General features: G+C 40.5%; 1 protein-coding gene across 1 annotated transcript in view; it reads right to left on the reverse strand.

Annotated features, from left to right (window-relative positions):
- Positions 1 to 1,910: 1,910 nt before the first annotated feature.
- GPR133 (G protein-coupled receptor 133) overlaps positions 1,911 to 25,591 on the reverse strand; it is a 139,272-nt gene continuing 115,591 nt past the window's right edge. Inside the window, exons 21-25 of the mRNA XM_010023467.1 lie at positions 25,446 to 25,537; positions 4,672 to 4,798; positions 3,815 to 3,856; positions 2,646 to 2,738; positions 1,911 to 2,006 (exon numbers count right to left, since the gene is read on the reverse strand). Coding sequence (XP_010021769.1) covers positions 1,911 to 2,006; positions 2,646 to 2,738; positions 3,815 to 3,856; positions 4,672 to 4,798; positions 25,446 to 25,537 — 450 coding nt within the window. The remainder of the gene's footprint in view (positions 2,007 to 2,645; positions 2,739 to 3,814; positions 3,857 to 4,671; positions 4,799 to 25,445; positions 25,538 to 25,591) is intronic.

Raw genomic sequence — 25,591 nt, forward strand, 5'->3', positions numbered from 1 at the left:
AGTTTGGTGACCATACCAATAAGTCTTGGCCAGGAAGAGGAAAAGGCAGAAAAGATCAATTTTTTTCTTAGTGTAGGAAGGAAACATGGAGAAAATATGGTCTGATCAACAATGAAATGCATTGAGGTTTTCTAACTCCACGTCTTTTTGATGAAACACATCCCTAAATTGAGTTCTAATTGATAAATGTTTCCTGTTCCCTAAAGATCAATTTACTTTTATTTTCTTCTTTACAAACGTACTATCCAATAAACAATTTCCACCCTGCACATTAGTGTGCAAATACCTTTCCTCTTGGAAATCAATAGCAGATATCTTGCTAGCTTCACTGGGACCAGAAATGGTCTGAGCTGCTGAAGATACAAATGTTTAATTAAGAAAAAAAAGATCAACACAAAAGCTCTTAGGCAAATCTTCAACCTCTTTTTTTGCTATTTCCCTCCCTTTGTACTATTCTGATAGCCCAGTAGTAGGAAAGCCAATTACCTTGGTGATTCCTGCAAACCAGTCTGTTAGGGAGACAGCTACTGCAAACAGGGAAGAGCTGGGGCTAAGGAGACGTGGCTACAAAGCCGCTCCGTGAAGGGGGACTCATCTTTGGAAATTGCTCTGGATCCCCCGGCTGCTGAGTAAATCCCAGAGCAAGACACATATTTAGGGACTCTGACCACCTCCAGGGCTTACAGTCTGCTTTAGCTCCATGTGGAAAGGTGCATTGTTGGTGCTCCAAACATCACCTCTGAGAACCTACAAAACACTGGTCAAAAGAAAAATTACAGTGTTTTTTTTTCTCCTTAAAGATACTTCGTAGCAGTATTCAAGCAGAAGCTATTAAGTGCTGAGCAGAGTTTAGAAACACAAAAGACTCTGCAGAGACCTATTTAAAAGATGTCTGTAGGTAACAATACATAGACTTATTTGTAGTCTAGCTGTCTTCACAGTATATCATTGTGTTACATTTTTATGGTTGGAATTCAGTGTCTCCATTTGACCAGGAACAGAGGAAAGATAAATCACAGTGCCAGGTTTTGATTCCAAAAGCTACAGCACGTTTGTGAAATGCACTTAATGGACAGCTATTGATTGCATCCAAAAGCTTCAGGCAAAACAATACAAATACTTTGCACTGCGATATGTGAGCAGATACAGATCAGCGAGAGAAATGCTGTGGACTGCTCTAGGACACCCTTAGCCACTTCTGCCTTTTATAAGTATGATGTAAACAGGAATATCTAAAATACCAGTAGGCCACGTACAGGAGATTTACATGTGACAAATGCTGTTTATGTGCAGAGAGACATAATATGTGTATATCAGCTTTGCTAATTCCATGCCCACCCTGGGAGCTGGGTAGCTGGAATGGGCTTCTCCCTCATGTCCTGGATTCCTTGTGGCATTTAAATTAATCACCACACTATGTACTTTGAATAAGCTTCCACTTTGATAATTGGATTCTGTAAGGTAATAAATGTAAACAGAGAGTGCACAGCAAGACCAGAATAGCCCCATTACATCACAATGAGAAGCATTTCATTTTGAAGCATAAAAAAATCCATCTTTCCAGAGGTATGTTGCCTTTCCTCCGTTCAGGGAGCTGCAATGATGCAGATAGCAGTAAGCCCCTTTTGCATACCTAGTGTTTTCATTGTTGCTGTCAAAACCATCCAGTGTATTTCTGTGCTATTATTACAGCTATTGCTAATAGGCAGGTGGTAGAAGGTGTTACAGTTTTGAAGGCAAGCAGATGAGGGCTATTTACTCAACAAAACAATACGGCAATTTCCAACTTGTTAGGCAGTGATTAAAAAGGCAGTTTTCTACTGGTATCAACAGTGAGGAAAAACTGGTGGACATCATGTCAGAAGTCCTGAATGTATGGCTTGATTTTCACTGAGAAGCTGGTATTACTGTCAGACTGCTGATAGATCAATGCGGTTGCCTGAATTGGTGCTTTTATCCCAGGTGTTCAGCTTTGTGGGGGTCGTGCCTGGCCTGTTCCCAGTCATCTGGAGAGCAAAACAATATTGAAAACAGATGTACGTATTTTGCTAAACCACTCTTATTTGGATGAAATAAAAGCTTGAAAACATTTATTTACATTACAGTGTTGTCACAGTCTTGAGAGCATATGCCATAAAGGATTTTCAAACAGGTACTGCCAGGATCTAAGGTGATTGGCAGTCATCACTTAATAATACCTATCACTTCAGAAGTCTGTTTCTTTATAGAAATAAATGTCTTTAAGAAGAGCTAGAAAAGCATATTCATGTGTTGACTTATTTAAGAGTGTATTCCTCAGGCTTAAATGTGAAAGTGCTCTATCAAAAATCCATCATCATCAGACAAATAAGTTGCCAAAATGCTGCTTGAATGCATAATGCAAAGTCCATTACAACTGGTGGGAACATAAACCTTTGTTTAATTTTATTTGCTAGTTTACCAGAAAGCAAAATTTTGTCCTTTGCTTTCAAAACACATTGTAGCTGCAACTTAATGCTCACTGATTCTACCTGTCTATGCCATGCATTAGGTTAGGTACTAAAAATACCCGTGTGCTGCCTTGTGTCCTGTTCTTTCCAACAGAATTTAATGGGCAACAACTTTCAAGTACAAGTCAAAAGTAAAAGGAAGCAAGGAATACTCACAATGTCCGAGTTGAAGGGTTTCACATTGATGTTGCGCGTTGAACTACTGGTAAGGGACCAGACCTTGGTTTTGTGCTTAAAGGCAGCTCTAACCTTCCGGAAAAAAAAGAAACCCAGTAGAAGATTTCTTCTAAAAAAATCCTGTGTGTTTTCACAGGTGCAGTTTTTACATTTCTTAACCATAAAATCGTTAACCAAAAATTGACAGAAAATGGTTTCTGAGGGTACAAATTCTCAATTTCTCATGAGGTTCCTGGAAAAAGGGCAGCAATTCTAACATTTGTATTTGATGTATGCCACTGGAAAGCCTGCTGAGCTTGGGAAAGACTAAAGAAACTTTTTTTTCCTCCTTACCTTTAGCGTGCCTGCTTAACGTCAGTTGATTTCAATAAAGATCAAGAATTCCATAGTCAGCCCTGACCTTCCCAACTGATTGTAGCAAGGATCATATCAATGCCCTAAGACTGAATAGGTTGGCAAACACTAATAAATAATAGCATCTCCACAGAGGAGCTGGAGTGCTACCGTTACACGGGAAGAAGCAGCAGGCCATAGGGCATTCAGAAGAAATTGCTGCGGGAGAATCCAAGCTGTATTCCCCAAGCAGCACTCCCATGAGCCAGAAATGGTGTTCATAAGAAACTTTTGTTGTAATAGACATTGCTGCACATTTTCTGCTATCTGCCACGGGAGGAGAGGATAATGCAAACCCCAGGCCCAGCAGAGATGGTTTCCACAAGCCCTGTTGACATCAGCCTTGCCGTAGCTTTATCCCAGCTGCTCTGAGACAGCCTTAATGCAAAAAGATGCCTTGATCCACTATGAAAACCTGCCAAGAAAAATACCTGGAATATGTCCTGCTCTGTTTGGTTTCCCATTAAGGACTGCATAAGCAATGTCCAAAAGTATGTTTTGCTGAGAATAGTATTTATTTTCCTCTCTGGAACTGCAGATGTAACAAAGCCAGAGGCCCCCAATGGGGACTGCCAGAGCCAGTCCTGCTCCCACTCTTTAAGCATTCTTCCTTAGTAGCATAGCCCACGCCTTGCTCGGCAGCCCTCAGCTGATCAGTGGCATAGCAGGCAATGATAATGGAGAAAGTCTTTTTATTATATTCATGTTACTTGAATTTGAGAACACCAAATTAGTTAACACCATTGGTTACATACCTCTGAATTCAGAAGACAGTGAAACAGGAACATGAAAAAACCCTGAAAACAGATAAAAAGGAGAAGGGTGAAGTCTGACATACAATAAAATATTTCTTGCAATATTAAATAAAGCAGGTATTGAGTAGATGGAGATGTACAAATATCAAAGAGTGGGCCAAACCGTGCCCTACATTAAACTGGAGACGCCTGCAGCATTAGGTTACCATGAGGCTTGTCTGGACCTTTTCCTATTAAACAGCATCTCCTAATCTTTGGGGTGTCAAGGAGAAACCTGGCTGTAAAGAACAAGGAATTCTGTTTTCATGACAAGAGAACATTTCAGCTGTGCTTGCAAAGATAAAGGCAGAGGGAAGTACTCTTTGGGAAATGCCAGATCAACATTTTTCACATTAGAAAAGCAAGGTTTTAGCATTGCGAAACTTTTTACAACAGAATTTTGCTATCCTTGGGCTTTTTGTCCAACGGGAAGTGAAAAGATTCCATACCTTTCCCCTCCCAAAAAATTACTTTCTTTTAGGGGAATGTTCAGCTGAATTTACGGGGTTTGTTTCGGATGATAACTGGAACTTTCCTTGTCAGTTCATGGGGAGAACGCTGCTGCACTCTTTTAAGTATTGTAACTCTTGTAAGTGCTATTTGTTCCTGAGACATAAAAAGATTCTTCCCCTTTGCAACCAGTATTTGGGAAAGAATTACAATTGCCAGCACTGTGTGGTCAGCACGGGCTTAAAAGACAAAAGAAGGAACATACTAAAAATCCAGTATACACAAGCATGTGCAAACAGTAATAATGATCCACTTACTGGATCTCTGCAGCAGTCTGGTAACCATAAACTTTTCCACCAGGTACTTACTTGTAGTGAATTGAAAACAGCAAATATATACTGAAATACTAATGCATGGGCATTGACAGCCAAAACCCCAAAGATCCACGAGCTTCCCAAGATTGGTAAGAGAACAGCAACAGCTTTAGCTGTTAGCCTGAAAGAGAACACAAAAATAGGAAATGTGGTGAGACAGTTAAACGCGCTCCAGCGCACACAGCAGGGAGTTTACCAGTGCTGTCTTGGCAGCAAAATGCTTTCAGTGGGCAAGTCTCTTAATTACTCATTCATTATCAATGAAAATGGGGATAACAGAACCTCATTATCATATAGGATAAATACAGGTGGAAAGTCAGTAACTGAGAGTGCAGGGGAAGAGATGGAGAGATGGTCACGTAACTACTGTGGCCATATCTGCAGTTAGAGTGAAGTAGTATTTGGTTGGTGAGGAGTCAAGTGTAAGAGTCAAAAAACAGAGAGCAGAAACTGAGAACAAAGACAGCATCACCTGGGAAAACAAACCCCACCACGTAGTACATGCAGAATACGCTTGCTCAGCGCTATAGCTGAGTCAAGACAATACAGGATTTCTCTTATAGAGTGACTTGGGATTTTTAATCACCACACATAGAAGAAACATGATGTACTGCTGCCAAATGCAAATCCTCTAACACCCCAGTATTACTCTTCTGCCACCCTGCTTTGTTCAGAGTCAATTCAGAGAAATGTATGCCAAATATTGAAATAGGTTGTGTGTCTTGGAGGTCCCTGCTGAGACACGTTCACTCGGCTCAGCTTGGAGGTCTTGGCAGAATCTCCATAAAAGGTGGTGTGACAACTGGAAAGCTGATATAACTGAGAACGTAAGAGGGATTTTTGGGTTTGCCTTAATGAGTTATGTACAGCATGTGTTATAGTGAGAGACAAAAAGAAACTGTAGTATACAAGAGAATGGAATCATCACAGAAAGTTCTCTGCAGCAGCTGAATTCCAAGGACCAAACTTTAAATAGAGTGTAAACAAAGGGAAGCACAGAGCAAACAAAGGCATCGCATTTAGACTTCTAAGATCACGGTCAGGTCTCTCCAATGTATTCACTACCTCCTACATTAACCACCAAAGAACTATCCACTTTCTAAACAGAGCTTATTTCCTTCATCTGCAACAGGAATTAAGGGCAGCCAAACCTCAGAGCGCTCAGGACCCTGTAGAACAGGCACAGGTAATATTTTGATCTGTTTTCTGCTCGGCATAAACGTTGCTAATCTCTCTGCAACCGAGTATCACTCAGCTGCTTCCAAGGCAGACAGGCACAACTGATAAGATGAAACTCACAAAGATTATTGCTTATCCCACACTATTGTCTTCTCCTTAGGAAGCCCTCAGAGCACCATCTCTGCTTCATGCACACTGAATTGCTCCAAAGAATTGTGCCTTTGTGTCTGCATAAACCCTGTAACATTGACTTCAAGGGTATTGTAGTAATAGCTGTACAGAGTGTTTCTAGTGTAATCACAGAAAAACAAGACAAGCGGATTACCCGGTGGAAGTCCTTGCCACAGGATACTGTGGACATCTAAAAAGGATCCTATAAATTCTCAGAAGGTAGTTCTGTTGTGGATTGTTAAATGTGACAATTCAGATGCAGCTGCTTGTGCAGGAAGTCCCTAATCCTTTGTGTGCTGAGAGATGGGAGTATGTGATCAAAGAATCACTCTGCCTGTCCTTTACAGTGGGGATACAGGGTTGGATGGACCCCCAGCCCATAGCTTTAATCAGAGACAGCAATCCTCCTGTTCTCAGCCTAATCCATCTGGCTTTTTGATTAAAACAATAAACACCTTCACAGCTCGTTTTCACATCAATTTGACCCAATAAAGGCAGTGTAAAACAGAGCAGGGCTAGGTGACCACTACTGGAGTTATTAAGTCATCCCTCACATTTTCCCAGCACTGGGCAACCCAAAAGCATTCATGACATCCAACCGCTATGTAATCATTCAAAACCCACCACAAATCCCACAGGGCAAAACATTCTTCTGTCAAGACACTACTAACCAGGCACCCAGTGAAATTTTGCCTGTCAGGGATGAACAGAAGTCAAACCTTTGCACACCCAGGCACCAGGTTATCAGTGAAGGCTCTCAAAGGACAAACTCTTCCTCCTGGGCAGCTGAGTACAAATGTGGTGGTACAAGACAAAAAGCACAAAGAAGGGACCTGTCCCCATCTGAAACATCCTTGAACCAACAAGGCAGATCTAATCCGTACTTATCACATCACTTACTTACAAACACTTTACTCCTGTTGTAGCACTTACAATTCAATGTGTTTAAAATATTTCAGTGAATTCAGTCTATGGTACAATACACATAAAGAAGCCAAGAGGGCAGTGAGGGAACAGGGCTAATGAGAATCCAAAAGTCAGTCCATGATCATTAAAGCCGTATTTTTGTCAGAAATCAGCACATTTCTATCTAGCTGCAAACCTATGCAAGAGAGAAGGTTGTTTTAGGGAGATTAATATCCAACTACTGCCTTTTACCCCCTCATACAGATGAAAAGTCCAGGTTCAAGACAGAAGTGCACAGAGCTGCACAAGAGAACACTTGTAATTAGAACAACATAAAACAAATGAGAATTTTGTACAACACAATCCTAGGAAGAAATCTTTTAATTAAACTTCGAGACATCATCTTCATTTCAGTGACCTGAGCACACACATCATTATAGCCTTGATTAAAAGTCTATGCGAAGAACTGCACAGGCTTCAGGTTTAAAAGGAAATCTGGGACAGGGAAGAATCTGGAATCTTTTTTTTTTCTTTTCTTTTCTTATTCCTGTATTGATTTGTATCTTTATGTCCTTGGCCATGAATATTTCTGCACAATTCAGTGTCATTCTGCAAAGGGTTTGTTCAGCCAGAAAATGAAGGAATGCCTTAAAGCTTCAGCTCTCCAATTTAACTTAAAAATGTATTTTAAAAGATACAATTTTAAAACAACTGAAACAAATTTATTTTTACGAATCAAGGACGTTTTGGTATTTTTTTTCCTCTGTTAAGATTAAAGTTCATCACCTCAGCTCTAACACAAGCTGTGCTCCACTAGGAGCTGCCAGCAGACCACCTTCTGCAATCACCTTTGTGCAGAAAAACCTGTGTAATACTACAGAGCCCTCGGGCCTTCGGGAAACTGCATCTGTGCAAGGCTTGGGACACACTGAGGGGAAGATACACCAACACCTGGAAGATGGATTCAGGTACATTCAGGTTCCACAAGGGTTTAAATGTCCTCTCTAACCTAATACAGGAGGCGATTAAGTATGCCCAACACAGCTATGCTTGCAAGACTGTCTTCATCACAGACCACCCTTTTTTCTTTTTCTCTTTTGTACTCACACTCTCAATTTGCAGTAAATTTGCAGTTTGGAATATAATTTTCCCCAGCTGGTTTGTTGCCAAAAATAAGTTTTCATTATTTCTTTTTGAGTCAGAGCATAAAAAGCTTCATCTGTAATTTGTAGCTGGGGGCAGAAGAGAGTGAGTTACTCAATTTCAGTGTTTTGAAAAGCACTCTTGCAGTTTGGATTTTCAGGAGCTTTTAACATAACAAATACCTTACAGATTTTTTAACATCATGTATCAATAAAGACTGTTAAGCACCATGAAGCGCAGGGGTCAGCACATGTGCAGCAGAAAGGCATAGCTAACAGTGAAAACAAACTACAGACACGTGGGATTTTTCCATGCAAATGCACTAATGTTTCATGCACATTCATTTAGAAGAGCAGCCATGTGAAATTCACTTAAGACTATCTAAGGGTCAGCTCTGCATATATATCACTTAAATCTCATTAAGTCTTCTTTTCTTTTGCCTAATTATTGCACAGCTTCCTATGCTTGCATGCTCTGAATTTCATCCTCTGTACGAAATTACTCGTTCAAGGTGTTTATGAGCTTGACTCACAAAGCAAAGGACTCTGCCCTGGTGCTCTTTTTTCTCCCTTCTCCTTCCTCCTCCCACTCCCATCCTTATTTCATTTTATCTCTGAACTTTAAAAAAGAAAAACACTAAATGTAAAATGCTGCATCAGAGCACCATTAAGGTGGCAAGGTTAAAAATCTCAGCAATACAGAAGTTACTGTTCCACTCAGCACGTTAATTCCGACACGCTGCACATACTTTATTTTTTTTAATTCCCATTTTTCTTTGCTACATGAATATTTTAGTAGATTAGTTCTAGTACACTAAGATATAAAGCACAATGAAGTACATGTTGGTTTTGGAGAAGGAATACTGCATATGACTTAAACTGTGCAACCTTAAAAGTCGCTACCATCTCTTGAACCTTCTATTGTCTCTGGCACTGCTGACAGGAAGAAGCAACACTCTGTGGCAGGGGCAGGTCTCACTCTGCAAATATTGAGGTCCAGCCCCACCAGGACTTCATAAACTTTGCCAAAAACTGTCTTTGCCCTTATGCCCTAACGTGGTAGAAAACAGAATGGCCACTGCATTATGAAGGACCCTCCACATTTCTCCTGAGTGCCCCTCCTCGTGCTCTGGCTGTTGAAATTAGAAGCAACCTAACAGCCTGCTTCTCACATACACTTTGAAAAGCTCAGACATTGGTACTCTCCTGCACTCTAATGGCATTCAGTTTGGTGAGCTTTCAATCTCTCTGCATCTACACACACTGAATGATCAGCCCTGGAATTAATTAGGAACAGAGCAGAACCAGTACAAAGATTTCTTTCCTTCTTTCTATTCTTTCCTTTTGCCAATGTATTATTTTTAAGTATGTACCTGTTATGACTTAGACAACTTCTGGAAAACACAAAAATATCTCAAGTCTGATGAAGTCTTTATATCCAGTGTACGTGGAATAGCCTTTGGGATATTACTAAGCTGTACATGGACTATCTAGCAATTCAGTCTACAGTTAGGGTTGTTTCTCACTCTGCCCCACCACTAACAATCTCCTCAGCCAGGCTGCAGAGACTCCTGAAGCATCATCTCTCACCAAGAACCACTCTTTGCCATTCCTTTTGATTTCTTTCAGCTTTGTATGGTTGTTTATTGCTAAGGGATAGGCACTGCACACCCAGACCTGCAGAGGCTGCCCATACGCTGCTGGCCATGACAAGTTATACACAGTCCCACTCACCTGAGCACTTCTGTGTGAATCCTGCTGTCGGGGGGCAGGGATGAATCCTTTGAAAATCCTTAGAAAATTTTCCTGATACACTTCTTGTAAGAACAGCATTAACATTATTCATTAATTGCTAATCCAGCTCTCCATGAAACATGCACTCACCTTTTAAATCTCCCATTGAAAAAGAGTATTTTTCTTCCTGTTTCCTGTTCTTACAGTTTCATTCTAATTCCAGAGAAGTAAAACTTACCCACCAGAGTCTTCCACCCCAAATTTCTTCAGTTGGCTTTGTTTGGTTGCTCTTGTTCTCCATTCACTTCAGTGCAGGATTTGGTATTTTCTATCTTGCTCGGTCAGACGGACTGTTTGTTAGCCAGTGGTTTACACCAGCTGAGATCTAAGTGTGCACTAATCCATCAGTAGAGGATGTTTTCAGAGTTGGATAATTACCATAGCTGTGTTGACGTCCCAGTGTACAAGTGTGGGTTTCAGCAGCTCTGAGCCATATTTTCATTACCAACATCATATAAAAATCATTGCACTGTTACTAAGTTACTGGGAACGTTTTTCCAAGAGCAGGGTTGAGCCTTATAGTTTTATTGTACTTGCAATTGGTTTGAAACGGCTCTAGTCAATTGAGATTGCTCCCTTCCCCTTATTTAATCTCTGCCCTTTTCTGCTATTGCCGTGAGCACACTGTTGAGATCTTACACCGATGCAGAACGACTACACTGACAGCTACAGAAAGAAAACTTTATTACGTCTGTGAAGGGACCCCTAATTCACAACTCAATTTTCTTGGTTATATACGGAGCACTAATCCTTTCTGAGACTTCTGAGATCCCCTTTTCAGTCATGATTTTTGCTGAAGTAAGAACTCAATTCACACCCATAAGGTAAGATTATAACTGGAGGAAACACTGTCTAAAAAAGAAAGTCCTTCAAACAAGTTGCCAAAATTATTACCCTAATAGGCCTTTTAACTGAAATTTCTCTCGTTTCTTAAACTCTTCACTGGCCCTTTCCAGCAACATCCTTTGCACTTGATATAAAAATAAATAAATCCAAACCTCTAACATCTCACAACAGTGGTGTGAAAAGTTAAATTTAGCTTCAGTTTCCATTCTTGTTTCAACTCATGTTCACTCACCTCCAAGCTGGAAGCTGGGAGCTGCTGGGAAAGCACACGCAGCAATTCTGACTGTGAATGAGAACGCTGTCATTCAAGTTGGGCAGTGCTTCCAACACACACATTGTCTGCTCTGACCGACCAGCGCTCAGGCTTCCATTCCTGCCTGCACCTCAGGAATGGCATTCCTCTGACCATGGCACTCAGGAGTGCTGTGTGCTGCTTTGTTACCTGATTCTCCGAGGAGCAAAGCAAGCACTAAGCAAACTGGGTGGTGAGTGCCATCAACACCAGACAGACAAATGGAAGAATACTAATAACTAACTGATCATTTTTAGTGAACTAGGCAGCCAAAAGCGACTAAATCACACACATCTGGGGCTGACTCAAAGCCACTGGTATAATTTGGAGTCTACAGGCTCAAGCTTCCTTCCACTCCTCAGTAAAAAACAACCAAGTCTCAGCAGAGTAATGCACTGTGGGCGGTATAAGCAGCTCAGCAAAGCAGCCAACGCACGATCTGGAGAGTCTATCCCTCAGGCCCCCTTCTAACTTAGCAACCAATTTACTCCCCTCACTGCATGCGAGTGACACAGAGTAGGTGTTGGGGGGGTTTCAAAACAAAATTAATCCCTGCACTCTGCTACACACCTTTGATCTCTCAAGAGCACTTGTCTCAGGGAGGCCAGGCATGGATGTGAATTCTGCTCCTGCCACTGAGCAGTAGCTCATGAACTACGTGCACCTTTTCCTCTTGCTGCACTTTGTCTTGGCTATATAGACAATAAGGCTGATGGCACAAGGCATGTCTTTTAATTAGCACATACACAGTTCCTACCTGATCTCAGGTGATTTACAGGGACAACTGTAATAAATTTAAGAAAATAAATAAATAGACAAAACCACTGGTAAGTGCAGATGCAACTTCCCACTTTCCCAAATGTTATTTGCCCTTTAAAAGCGATGTTGTGAAATACTAAGAAACATTTACAGATGCTTCAGATCATTGCTTTCTGGTGGGTGCCATTTATAATCCAGGGAAGATGCTACTAGTCAGAAGTATTGTAGCTATGAAAAAAAACCAAACTAGGCTACAACAGCAACTAAGTTCAGATTGATTTTTGTCATGTGCGTGGGAAGGGGGTGGCATTACTCCTTCTCTGTTACGTTCAGTGTACAGTGCCCAGCCCTTTCACCAAAGACCCTCACAAGAACACAGATGCTGTCAAAGCAGTGCCACTTCTCTTACGTCTTCCCAAAAGCTAAAGCTGCCTCTAATAGATACAGCTTTTGCCCAGAATATAGGTCTGGGCTCGACTCACTCTTCTGCCTAAGGGATTGCAATTCCCTTTTTCCCAAAAGAGCACTTAAAACTCCCTGCTTGATGCTCATTCTCGCCTACTGAACCGGCTCCACTTACATTAAATAATGACATATTCTCTGGATCAGGTGTACCCCACAGATTAGTCACGAGGCAGTCCCCTGAGAGAAGTGATTCCTTCCTAATCCTTGCTTTATTTTATACTTACAGTAAATATTCAGTGGAGCAGGGACTGAAATTCAAGTCTCCCTTCAGACCCCCATCAAGCCTAACAGAATTATGGCCATGACCAGAAATGGAGGTACCTTAAGAATATTAAAGCTGAGAAGGCAGTTCCAGCAGCTGGCAGCATTGAGTTTTGACTTCAGCACCTAACCAGGGATTTAGGAATCCATGCCTTGCTAAGGCCTCCCACAGCAAGTCCCATGTCACCTCCATCACGTCCTGATGCTAGAACTAACAAAGAAAATAAATACTTCCCAAAGGAAGTAGTAAGTACTTCACTAAAACATGTCCTCATCTTTAAAGCAAGCTATTAAAATAATATGAAGAATTAAAAATGTAATGTCCTTGCAAGCTGCATTTTCAGTGGTTAAGATTTTCCCAGGGGAAGTGAATTTGCAGAGGGATTTTTCCATTCTTTTTCTAAAAATAACCTTTCTTCAACATTTTTAGACACTAATTTTCTCATTGCAGTGCTGCTGAGACAGCATCTTCTGCCGCTCCATCCCCAAGCCCAAGGTTTGAGCTAATTTTCCACTGAACTTTGCGACTGAGACATCAAAGAAAATAAGAGCTTACTAGAAGAATGTTCCACATCCAACCGAGGTATGAATATTTGGGTTTGGACGAGGCTATACAGTACCTGCACCAAGAGGCTTTGTACCACAGGATACTTAGTTGCTCATTCCCAAGAGAGACCCAATAGGTTCCCTGTTCCAAATTGTCTTCTTTAAAAGGTGACTGGCAGCTTTTGCTAGTGAATAGTCTTGTTGCATATTTGTGCTTTAACCATCAAAACATCCCGTGACTCTCTTCTTCCTTTCATGCTCTGCTTCTCCTAAAGCATCACTTGAACTTTGGGAACAGCCCCAGTCTAACTGAATATGTTTTCTCTTTTCCCATAGCAACCTCCAAAAGAACATGCAGTAAAAACATTTCCAGTCAGACAATCACTTCAGCTCTGCTGAGGATCATCATAGGTGAGCAATGAGACAATCCATGTGTCTACAGTCCTTTGCAGTAACTTCACAATCAATGGTACATTTCTTTAAAATGAGGGTAGACCAAAGGGTTGGCTCTTTGCTGCAGTCACATGTTACACTTTTTGTAAATCCAAAAAGTGCGTCTGCTGGAAAAGTTTTTTGGGAGATTCGGGTAAGGGGTGACAGAACAGATTTCCCAGCAGTTGGTGCTGATGACCGTGGCCAGAACCCAAAATAATCAAATTCTCAGAAAACCATGTGGAAAATTAAAGCAGTTTAAAAGGAAAAGAACAAGCCCTGACCCTTACAATGGAGAAGATATATTAATTTCTTGAACACAAACGGTTCCCTTCCCTATTTCTTACAGTGTTTGACTCTTCCTTAAAAGCTGCTTTTGGAGTTACTTTAAAGGAAGTAAAAGAGAGAATAAAACTAGAAAATATTACCCACTTCCTCTTAATTTGTTGTTTTAAAAAGAAAAGAAATTGCAACGTTCTAATGCATCAGGTCTTTTTTATATAGCATGCTAAAATCAAGGGGCAGTTTGTTTCCAGAGGTGAAACAGTCCTCTTGCTTTTTCAGTTTGCACCTTACAGAGCAAGCACCCAAGGAACGAGCAGCATTTTTTCCCCTCACAACCAGACAACAAAAACTATGCAGGAGGATTTGGTTTATCCGTAGCCATGATCTAGTCCTGGGCTGGAAAAGGTTGTGGTATTATATATGTTTCTAGGTCAGACAAAGATATCAAGTAATTAATTGCCAAATAGGACCATAAAGTTAGTTATAGGAGCAAGATATTAATAGGATAATCTGACCTTGGCTGCTCTGAACACTCTGCATGTGTGAAAACAGATGTTCTTTCAGACTCCCCCCTTCTCCTAACAAGGACCTAGTGCCTTGCTCTGTGTTGGACTCAGCCCAGGGGAAGGAATTTGTTACAACAGCTTATTCCCAGAAAACTCGTTACCTGTCTCTTCCAAGGACAGGGCAATGGAAATGTCCCAAAGGGCTAGAACCTGCCTGTGGGTGCCAGATGGACCAGGCTGGATGTCATCTACTTTTCTCCAACATTTGCACCTCATTATTTCTTCCAATACAGTCTCCATTGTTTTCAAAGCTCCCAATGCAGGACTTCTTCCATCTCATGACAACTTCCTATGTGGACTGTCGCTAAGTATATTGTCAGTGTGAGGCATGAATCTATATTAGCCCAACACTTACTATTTTTAACTGGCTAAATCTCTGCAAGTCATCTTGAAACAATGTCCTGAAAATTAGTCTTATCACACTATTCACAGCCGTCTGAATCTTTCTTATAGTTATTATATCATGCAGTGAAAATCTTTGTTTTCCTGGCAGTAAACTAAGATGACAGACCCAGTGCCAATAAAGAGGGATAGTCAAATCACAGACGTTATGAAAAGGACCTCATAGTGTTCACTTATCCTTACAGAACAGGAGATTTGAGGGAAGAATTCACATGACTGGAATACTGATATGAAAGGACACAGCTTGTTCAGAATGGACATGCAGGGAAAAATAAAAGGTATAGCAAAAATGGAGACCTGCTCAGAGAGCCTGAAACTATAGACAGAAAGATCTTTCAACAGGCTCTATATAAAAATAAAGGCAAAGGAAGCAGGAATAGTATGGCAGCATACATCTACCTTGGCTTGCCAAACCAGGAGGGCTAATGAGGATGGGGCCTTTTTAGCCCTAAACATCTCAAGAGTTGTCCAAAGCACAGGATTAGGAGTTAACATGGAGCTAGCTTCATGCCTGGGAAGACTGAGAAAAAGCAGCCTCACAGAGATGGGTTTATTGGAAATCTGTAGATCTGGCTCTTAGCTTTAAATCAGTGGGGCTCATAGTTTAATTTAGGATGATGAAGTAACAATCACATCAATCCATACACAACATTTCTGTGGAATAACATTCACCTCCTCAAGGAGCTGAACTCTGAAAATGATCTCTTGACCTAAACAGTCTCAGTGACCCTTCATTATTCAACGTTACCAACAGAAAGATCATTCTCCCGTTTCCATGGCAACGGTACCAGCAAACAGCAAAAGCTATCAAGGTCAGGCATATAAACTGATAAAGAAAAGTAATTTTCTGTGTAATGGTTCATATGAGCTTTAACTGCAGCAGTGGCAAATAAATAGCCGTATACTTGCTTGATCACCTGTCTCAAATGTACATAAGGGGAAAGAAGAAGAATTGCTGAAGTACAACCACCACGCTGCCTTGCTGTCTGGGTCTGAAACCTGCTAGTGACTGCTGCTTTGGAGGGGAACGCAAACTGCAGGAAAGCATTCAGCTATGCAGTGCTCTAATATGAGGAACCTGATTTCTTATTAAGCCAGCATTAAAGAAGCTGGTCTACATATGGCTTTTAGTGTGTTTATCAAAGCTCATGTCATAGCTGATGCTGGTTTAACTGCAGAAAAGCTCAGGTAGAAAAGTTAACATCAAAATTCCTGCCTTTTCGCAAGGACCTGCTGCAAACGGAGAACATGAAAAAAATCTGGTTACTTCCCTACTGACCTACCCACAGCATCCAGGCGCTGCCGTGCCAGGCTCCGCTCCCCTCCTCTGTCCTCCGTCACCCTTTGCAGCAGCTGTGACATCTCCAGGAGCAGGTCTGCAGGCTCTGGCCAGCTCTGGGTGCGGAGGCACGTGGCTGCTGGGGACCTGCCCCAGTGCCCGCGCCGATGGCAGAGATTCTTGGGGCTTCCTGGAACCATCTCAGCTTTGTTAAGATGCTGCAGAACTGGGTACAGCTGCAGCTCCACACACATTATGAAGACGAAAAATGGACTCTGTGGTCATTTCTTTTTTTAATTACTGAGCTAAGGATTTGCTGACTCTCTTGTTCTGTACAGTGGGCTCAGACAACAGCTCATGATAAGCTCCTTGATGTGGCTCCATACATATTTATGTCTTACTGCTGCTTACTTTTCCTGAACAAGTAATCTGACTCACTGCTATCTCTACTCACGTGTGAACACCCAAGGCTGCCTTGTTCTGTTGCCCTATTTAGGTATTCCTTAGGTTTTCAATATCTTTATTAAAATAAGGTAACTCACTTGGGAAGGCAGCTGGAGAAGCTCTGTGGACTCACTGGGGGCACTAAACACGGCAGAGTTAGAGAACATGGCTCTTCATGGGGTAACTACAGCACCTCCCTTCAGAAATCTCACTATTCCTGACATTCTCATACTTTCAGTTATCATTTGACTTAACTCCCTTTTTGACTACTTCTAATATTGTTCCCCCCCAAAAAAAGTGCTTTTAATTCAGTTTCTTTCACTAAAATACGTTTCTGCCTCGCATCTTTATAAATTGAAAAGAATTGGGCATAATTTCCAATTTCTCTTTCCAAACACCTGTTACATATCTGCAGTTAACACGTTTTATTACTTACCTGAAGATAGTATCTAAAAGTTAAAAAGGATTTTGATTCTAAAATAGGACATTTGCTTTATTGTTATTACCTGTATTTTTCATTTCTTTAATTTTATTTTGAGAGCGTGCTGTCAGGAAAATACATAAACTACCCTTAGCTGAGAGCTGTGTCAGGCTGGGGAGTGATTTACAAGGATGCCTAGAGCTCTGCACAAGGTGCATGTTTAAATAAGCATTTACTTTCTGCAATGCCATAACTATAATATTTGTCTTATTATTCTGCATAAAGCTGACCCAGAGTTCCAGGGTTATAAATTGGACCAAGGATGTAAATGCAGCAGTTCGAGCAAACTCTTGAAGTTATTGCTGTTCACAGTGAATTGCACCATTTCATGATCAACAACCACCACTTAATTGTTACCCTCGTACCAGGCATAAAGCACTGCACTCCTCCTACCAGTACTTCCATGGCCTGAAATCACATATATAATTAGGACATTTCTAAAACAAAATTACATGAACTTCAAAGCTCCTTTTCACAGCAGATTTTCAAAAGCTGAACCTTTCTGTTGCTGTAATTCCAAACAAAAGAAGACATACTGTTCTTTAGACAACTTTGGTGGGGTGGATGACACCACACCTGCACTGTTCCCATACATCACTATATCATATCACTAACAACATCTTTGATCCAACTCCTGTGTATGCTGGCACCTTGTATACCATAAAAGACTTACCAGGAATGATTCAGCCTTCGGCATGGGGCCAGCAAAGAGTTCTGTTTTCAATAACTGACATATAAATCCTGATTTGACTTAAAGAGGCCCCATCTCAATGCAGTGCACCCACAAGCTCCAACAGAGCTTTCACCTGCAGTGACTGCTCTTAGCATCCTTCAGAGGCTGATAGGGTGAAATCAAGGAATTGAATAAGCACAACATAGGTTTCTAGACACTGAAGGTGAGAAAATAGCTGAAGGGTGGGTTGGTGTGGCCCCTTCCCCCATACCCTCCCCTTCTGCTACTGACTCCATCATGATTAAAGCAAGATTTCATCACAGGGATTTAATAACCAAGTTTTAACCAACTTCATTCTTGCCATCCTGGCATTCAGATACGAAAACAAACCTGCCTAAGCATATCTAACGAAAAGTATTTTACCTTTATACTCAGAAAATCCAGCATCTCTTAAATATCAAGTTTTCCTAGTATATTTTGTACGTGTATATTGTATCTTAGTGCCCTTCCTAACGCAAGACAGAAATAGGCACACGAGTAATAGAGCCGCTTGTTCCTTTGAGCTCACAATCAACAGGCCCTGATCACCCTGGAGCAGTAAATCCTGTTTAAGGAGAAATGACAGACAGAAAGCAATTCCCACAAAGGATGATTCTGGCTCAGAAGGAGACAACTATGAACAAAATGAGCTCTGCAGAGAATCACAATTTTATCTTGTCCAACTCAGCCACAAGACAGGATCAGTTGTCGCTCCTGGCATCAGAATTAGCCCTGCAGACATTTGTGTGACCACTTCTGAAAGCTGTTTAAAGACAGACACTCTGCAGCTCTCCAGGTGATCAACTCCATTGCTTTGCAACTCGCCTCCCACTACTGGAAGCTTAAGGATATTTGAGTTTTAAGTCTATTACTCTTTGTCCTTTTTACTGTGGTTCTGCAGTAAAAACAAACACAGCAGCTATGTTTTACATACTTTCAAACTTACTGCTCCTCCCAAGATATGCCTGAAATGCACCTGAACAATCACAACATGGCCTGGAGCCTTTCTCCATTGCTGTGACTCTTAGCATCTGTGGTAAAGAAAGCACTAACATTACTGTCATTATCGTTCCTGAAAGATTAGCACTTCCTCATTAATACTCTCATTGGCAACATTCAAATCCATGTTATTTTTAGTCTAAAACTCTGAATCTAATAAAGAAATACCCAAATTGCATTTGTATTTGTCATATTAAATGAGCCAAAAATTTAATTAGATTGAAGACATTACCATTGGCAGAAGCACTTCAGCTCACTAATTGTCATTGCTTAATACTTTCATTTTAATTATTTCCTTTATTGCCAGTCAACTCTCCTCCTTCCAAGAGTTTCCATGAGGTACATCACTCATGCTGTTTGAAGTCACGTTCAGTGCACACAATTCCTTACAATTAGAAATTGTGAAGGAAAGGGATTGCTGAAAGCAGATGTGGCCTGCCACACTGCGCTCTCCCGCGGCTGGCCCTCCTTCAGCAGACGGGAAAAGCTCTTTTCTCCTTCAGCAGAGCACACGAAAGTAGGGGCTCCATTTATCTGAGGGTTGCACTGCAGCATCTGCCACCCAGAAAGGCCCAGAAAGGATTTTCTAACGTTATAAATTTTGAATCCCCTTAGACTTTCAGAAGAGTTTGAAGATTGTAACAACTTGTTCCTCACCCCTCTTGGAAAGGGAAAAAAGGAAGAAAAAGAAATTCTCTAACGGTGTCGCAAAGGGGTGAAGTTCAGTTGTGGAGGGAGATTATGATGATATTTGGCAGGAGAGCTCTCACAAGAGCTTCAACCAAGTGCCGTGATTGACAAGTAAGTTCTGTGAAAATGAAGGGCTGCACAGAATCCTTAGGAAGAGAAGTCTTTGGACAAAAAATGACATGAAACAGGAATGGACTCAGAAGAACAAAATGCAACAAATGCATGGGATCTTGCAGAATAAAGCCTGATGCTGAAAGCACTGCAACCATCAGCACTCCCCACTAAGCTTGGAGGCGGGCGGCATGTTTATAAGCGCAGTGAAACACTGATGCAGAGTCGTGGCATGGAACAGATCATTGATTAAACGGATGAGCAATTTGCCACAGTGCATTCAGTGTGCTGCAGGGATATAATAGATGGCTTTGCAAAGTGCTTTGGAATGGTCAATTACACGGTTAAACCATACAGATGTCTGCGGTATCAGGAGTTGCTGGAGGACAGCCCTCTTGTATTTGTATCTGTCAAAGACAAAATCCTTCTGTACAGCTTATTTTTTCAAATAACCAAAGTCAAGTCGGGATTTGCATTAAACCCACATACTCTGTTCTCCGTTTCATGCTGAATGGTTGATGCTACATTAAAAAATGTGGAACAAACCAACCCAGCAGTGGACATCACCTGCTTGCCCTGCTGAGCTTTCCTTGCTCCTATGCACTGCAGCTACTGCCATTTGTTTCGATTTTTGGTCATTAATTTACCTAAACAGAAAAAATGTTTTTCCTTCACCTAATACAGAACTAAGAAGCTGGTTTATTATTTTACTGAGTGAAGATTGAGCTTTGGGGGGTGAAGGAAATGAGTAAAATGAAAGAAAGAGGAATGGGGTAAAAAGTGAAGAACTGTTTCTAATTTTGCCATAATTGCTTTCTCTGTGGCTGATGATGACAGCTATCACTGCTGGTTCACCAGCTTCCAAGTGTACACTTTAGAAAAAAGATGGAGGTTTTTCCAACTCATTGGGCTATTTCAGAGCAAGCAGTGAGAAAGTATTCAATAAGACTTGGACTTGGCAATTTAGTCAGGAAAAGTTAATGAAAATGTCTCTTCTGGACAATATAATGCAAAAATGACCTGGCTGGGAATGTGGCTAAGTGTGGTATCTGTTTCTAGACTAAAACTGCTATTCCTGCAGCAGAGACGTGCTTTGCATTTCTCCCTTTATTATGATTAACATTAGTCTTAGTGCAAAACTAAGATCTTTGAAAAGTATTGTTATACGTTAACCCTTGTAATCCAGGAGCCAAGTAACTCACGTAATCAAACAACTACCTGTGACAGACATAATCAGGGAAGAGCTCTCTCCAGGGCTAATGAAATGTGCACACTTCCAAAACACTGTCAACACTGGATATCTTTTCTCAGTGTGACAGAGAAGTAAACCTTCCAACTAAACACAGCAATGAGACTTTGAAGGTGTAAAGCAGCAAGGAAAAAAGCTATTTAGGTCCTAATAAGAGTTAACGAATGCAGTGAGTGCAATTAAGACTTCACATGCAGCAGAAATAAGTAAGAAAAAGAATTCTAATGGTCCATAACTGAGAAATGTAATCATGTGCCTTTTCAAGCACGTGAGCAATTCCATTAATCTGATTTACTTGCATTAGAGAAACCACACATACACTTAAACTCAAATACATGATTAATTATTTCCCTAACAGAAGAAAGGCTAATGCAAACAAATGTTGTATGCATGCATTTAAATGTTTCAAGATATTTGATTCAGCATTCTATAAATTAAAACATTTAAATGTGCTTTTGGGGGAAAATCCGTTCCCTGGATGCAAAACATTCTCAGAAAGCAGCAATTGAATTGTTACTCAAAATTATTCTGCTGAGAATCAATAGCTAATCATCTAATAAAAAGTTCCAAAATAATCAATCACAACTAAGTGAAAGAGCTCATGTTCTACACGTGTTCAATATGCTGCAAAAAAATTGTTCTTAAATTAAATCAAGTACTAAATGGGAGCTAATAACAATCCTTTGCTCAGCTCTTACAAATAAAGTTTCAGAGACTAAAAAAGTGGCTATTTTCACACACATACTAATCCCATATTTTATTTTGGGGGTGGTGTTATTATTTATTTTTAACAAACGAACAGACATGTCCACACCAGTATCTCTGAAACTAGAGTAAAATGTTCAGCAAGATGCTGTCCGAGATCTCCACTGTGACAAGCAACATCTGAACCTGACGAGGTCAATCAGTCAATAATGCACTGCACTTTATTCTGGGTGAAATGTAAATAGGGAAGATTAATAATAATTAATCTTATGATAAAAAAGGAATTTTGTTCACAACTTCATTTTCTATTTTGGCTTTTAAACATGAAGTTTGACAGATGCTGCCTTCAGAGCAGAGCACTGCCTCACCCTGATGCATATTCTGTAGTCACATTTGAGTCAGCATTTGAGAGGACCTGTTGCCATATGGAAAATCAGGAACAATTACTCTAAATAATTACATCAGTTTATTGCTGTCTGTTGCCAAGAGAAACAAGTCTTGTTGGTAATATCCACTTGCGTTGCCAAGTAACTTAATCTTGAGGGAAACTAAATATGCTCCAGTACTAGCACTTCCCTAACAATAAATATCCTTTCTAACTGATATCACCATGGCTCATAACTGCATCTTTGTCCTGACAATTTCCTAAGGTAATCTCTGCTCAGTTATGGGTTGATGACCTCAGATGTATGAGTTACCACACGTGCCTTGAGACGTGCTCGGAGATGGTAGACTGGGCAGTCTAGGCTTCCTTCCCTAGTCTCTGGGGAGAAAATGGAACTTTTAAGGCAAGTGAGATTTAACAGACTAGATGAGCTGCACAGCAGAAGCAGCTGGTTTTGTATTGATGAGGAGTCCCAGTAGAGGTAGTGTTGGCTTTACTAACCTCTGGAGCTAGGGAAGACAAATCCAGGTCAGGTGCTGTCCCACCCAGGCTTCCAGCAGAAAGGGAAGCCAGTCCTGGTTAGCATGTTTAAACTTTTCCTTTGGCAGCAAAGCCTGGCCAGAGTGAGCCTGATGATGAGCTGCTTCTGTAAAACCTGTAGGTTGGGATTTTTAGACTACAATGCTGTTTGTATTTGAACTAAGCACAGCTGCAAGTGTGAGTGAGGCCTCTTACGCAGGAGCTTAAGGCAGACAGAAATACTGGCTGGAGTTACCAAGGGAAGACGAGCTGGTCCTGGCACCTCCCTCATGCTCCTGCCACAGGCACTCATGCTGTTCTTCAGCCAGTCCTGCTACTCATAAACTTCAAAACTCTGCTGTTCAAGTGCTATCACCCAAATTGCTACAGACAGCAACTTACCGTTTCTCATTGCGCTTCCCATTTAAACTTCATTCCAGCTTGAAAAGACAGCACTGGAATCCCTGTTTTTGTCCCTCTCAAGTTTATTGTGTTGAGCAGGCTTCCCCTCCTCAGCTGCTCATACGGCAGTTCTCATTTTCTGTCTTTGGCTTTCTGAAGCCATTGAACACAGCCCTAAAGAAACCACTTCTGCTCTATGCACCACTTCACTGCAGCGAACAACTGCAACATGGTGACAGGCACTTTCTTGTCTCACCAAAGTCACGTTGTGCCATTTTAATTCAACTGTTTCTAAAAAGTGCTTGATAAATTCTAACATTGCAGTTTCCCCCATAGCTAATATCATGAACAGCACTACTCAGATGGATGCCCGACAGGCCCTTTATTTAAGGCTTATATTACACAAAGCACTTTGCAGTCTTCAGTGATTCCTCCCTAAGCCAGTTGAACTTCTTGATTCAAAAACTACCCTGCAGCCCCTGCTGACGGTGAATTGACAGAAACTACAGAGCTGCTTGTGATTTTCTGTTTTCTCTGTGCTGTCACTGATTTGTTTGGCTGTGCTTATCCACTCTCACATGCCAACAGCCTCTAACCAACATCTAGGATCCCGTGGTGGTTGGGGGCATGGTTTTTTTCACTATGAAAACCATTTCCTGTGCAGCTGTCAGAACAGAACCCTCTCTTGTTTTGTTCTCTTCTTTGTTGGAAAAAGGTACCATGGAGAGAATGATTTCACAAAACACATATAAGCTTCTCACCTGTATGAGAAATACCGATGGCAAGAAAATGAATTCCAGTATTACAAAGGCCTTATATTTATCTTTTTTCCAACAGACCAACTTTATCCATGACATCCTCTGTACATGAAGCTTTTAATACGTTATGCGTCACCACTATGTTGAATCAGGGTATAAATACTTTCTGATTTGGACTGCTATTTATGCCCTTCTCATTTCAGATTTCTTCAGAGGACCCACTTCTATAATGAGATCTACAGAAGGAGAGTATGTTCTGCTGTGTGTTGTTTACCTTCAATTATATTCTATTAAACTAATCTAGTTCTGTGAGGAAAACCCTTAGAGCAATAATTTAACCACTGAATGCTTCCATATATATCTTCCCACTGATTACCATTTTTCTCTATTTTTTTAGGTCAAATCCTTAATCTGTATTTTAAAAACTACCTGGCACAAGGAGCATTTTGAGCCAGGGTATCTGAAGAAGTCACATTTTCAGTACAGAGCTCCACCATTCCAAATCTATAGTGATAATATTTGAACTAAGAACATATACTCCTGATTAAATGGATTTCATCTTACTCCTAGACCAATCACTCTTAAATCATTTTACTTATATACACACACAGTTTTCCTTAAAAAAATTAATATGTATCAGTGTGCAGAGTATTGAATCAATTCTTTGTAATACAAATAAAGAAATATTTAAGAACATAGAGAAATCTGTGTAGCTCCTCTTGTACTTAAGGAGGTTGTTCCTTTGTCTTCTCAATTCTGATAGTGTATACAAATTAGCATTGACAATCTACAGTTATTTGCTTCCTAAGAGCCTAATTTCCTTTGCGTTTCTGAAGGTCACAGGGGCTCAACCAAACCTGAAGCAATCATTTTAATTCCCAGTCTTTTTATTTCACTACAATGTAATTATCTTATAGATTTTTGTGTAGACTTATTTACTGGTTTTCTTTTCCTGTTGGGTAAGTATACAGTAACTAAATTAACTTCAATTAGGTAACTGTCACCGATACTTAAAACTTAATGGCATTTTAAAAATTACATAAGTAATCCAAGCATAAAATTTATTCTTTATGATACCATTTCAGAGCAGTGGCACCAAATCCTTACAATACAATAGCCTGTGACTCAGAAGCATTAAACACATCATCGCGTTTTCCTTCTACCTAAATTACATATTCCTTGAGTTATATACAGTGTCCTTTTTTCCTTTTTACATTTGGACTAAAGCATCTTTAGAAGATACAAAACACAGAACAGAATATTCAGCATCTTATTTTAAAATCAGTGTTTTAAATTATCTCACTACTTATACATATGTTACCCCATGGCTTTTAGAAATCAGAATTTTCCCTTTTGTATATGCCCACAGTGACATGTCTCTTGTATTTCCCCTCTAGCCTTGCTAGCACAGTATTTTAAAGATGACACACTCTTAAAGAAGCCATCATCCCAAGAAGCTCAAAGCACCTTGATATAGAGACCCACTTGAATTTAAGCACACATTTAAATCCAGCATAAGTCTGTGTGCTTTTTAGTACCCCAAGAGTCATAAAGATAAGCATACGCCTAAATTTTATGCTGAAATGGGGCTAAAAGCAAGGTATGTCCTCTGAAGAAGCAGAACATTTGCAATACACATTAATGATGATCTGTGAGATTTATCTTTGAACACAGCAGGAAGAGGAAAGTCTCCATTAACAAAAGGACAGATCATGAATCAACAAATGCTGGTAACTGTAATAAGCAAGAAAACACTTTAGTTCATGGTGAACCACCACTTTCATCCTGTGCAGCATATGGCTTTCACAGAATATAGGTTAACTGGCTGCACTGAAGAGGATGGTATGCTATCTTTAACATTACTTGCTTTTTACTAAAGAGGAATGACATCAGTGTTCTGGGAGAAGTCTGTGATACATGTCTGTATGATATAACATTGCTAGTGTGAAATTACTTGTTATAATATAATTTGAATGAGAAGAACTTACTTGAAGGCATTGGCATCTCCATGGACCTTGTAGTTGTCCGCACTGATTCTTGAGATAACTCTTGTAACAGCAATGAGAATACCAATGTTGACCTGAAGAAGGAACAAGACTTGGTTAGGACAGTAAGTACCGACTGTGTCAGAGGT

The sequence above is a fragment of the Nestor notabilis genome, unplaced genomic scaffold (genome assembly GCF_000696875.1).
Source record: "Nestor notabilis isolate BGI_N333 unplaced genomic scaffold, ASM69687v1 scaffold3501, whole genome shotgun sequence".
Lineage (NCBI taxonomy): Eukaryota > Metazoa > Chordata > Aves > Psittaciformes > Psittacidae > Nestor > Nestor notabilis.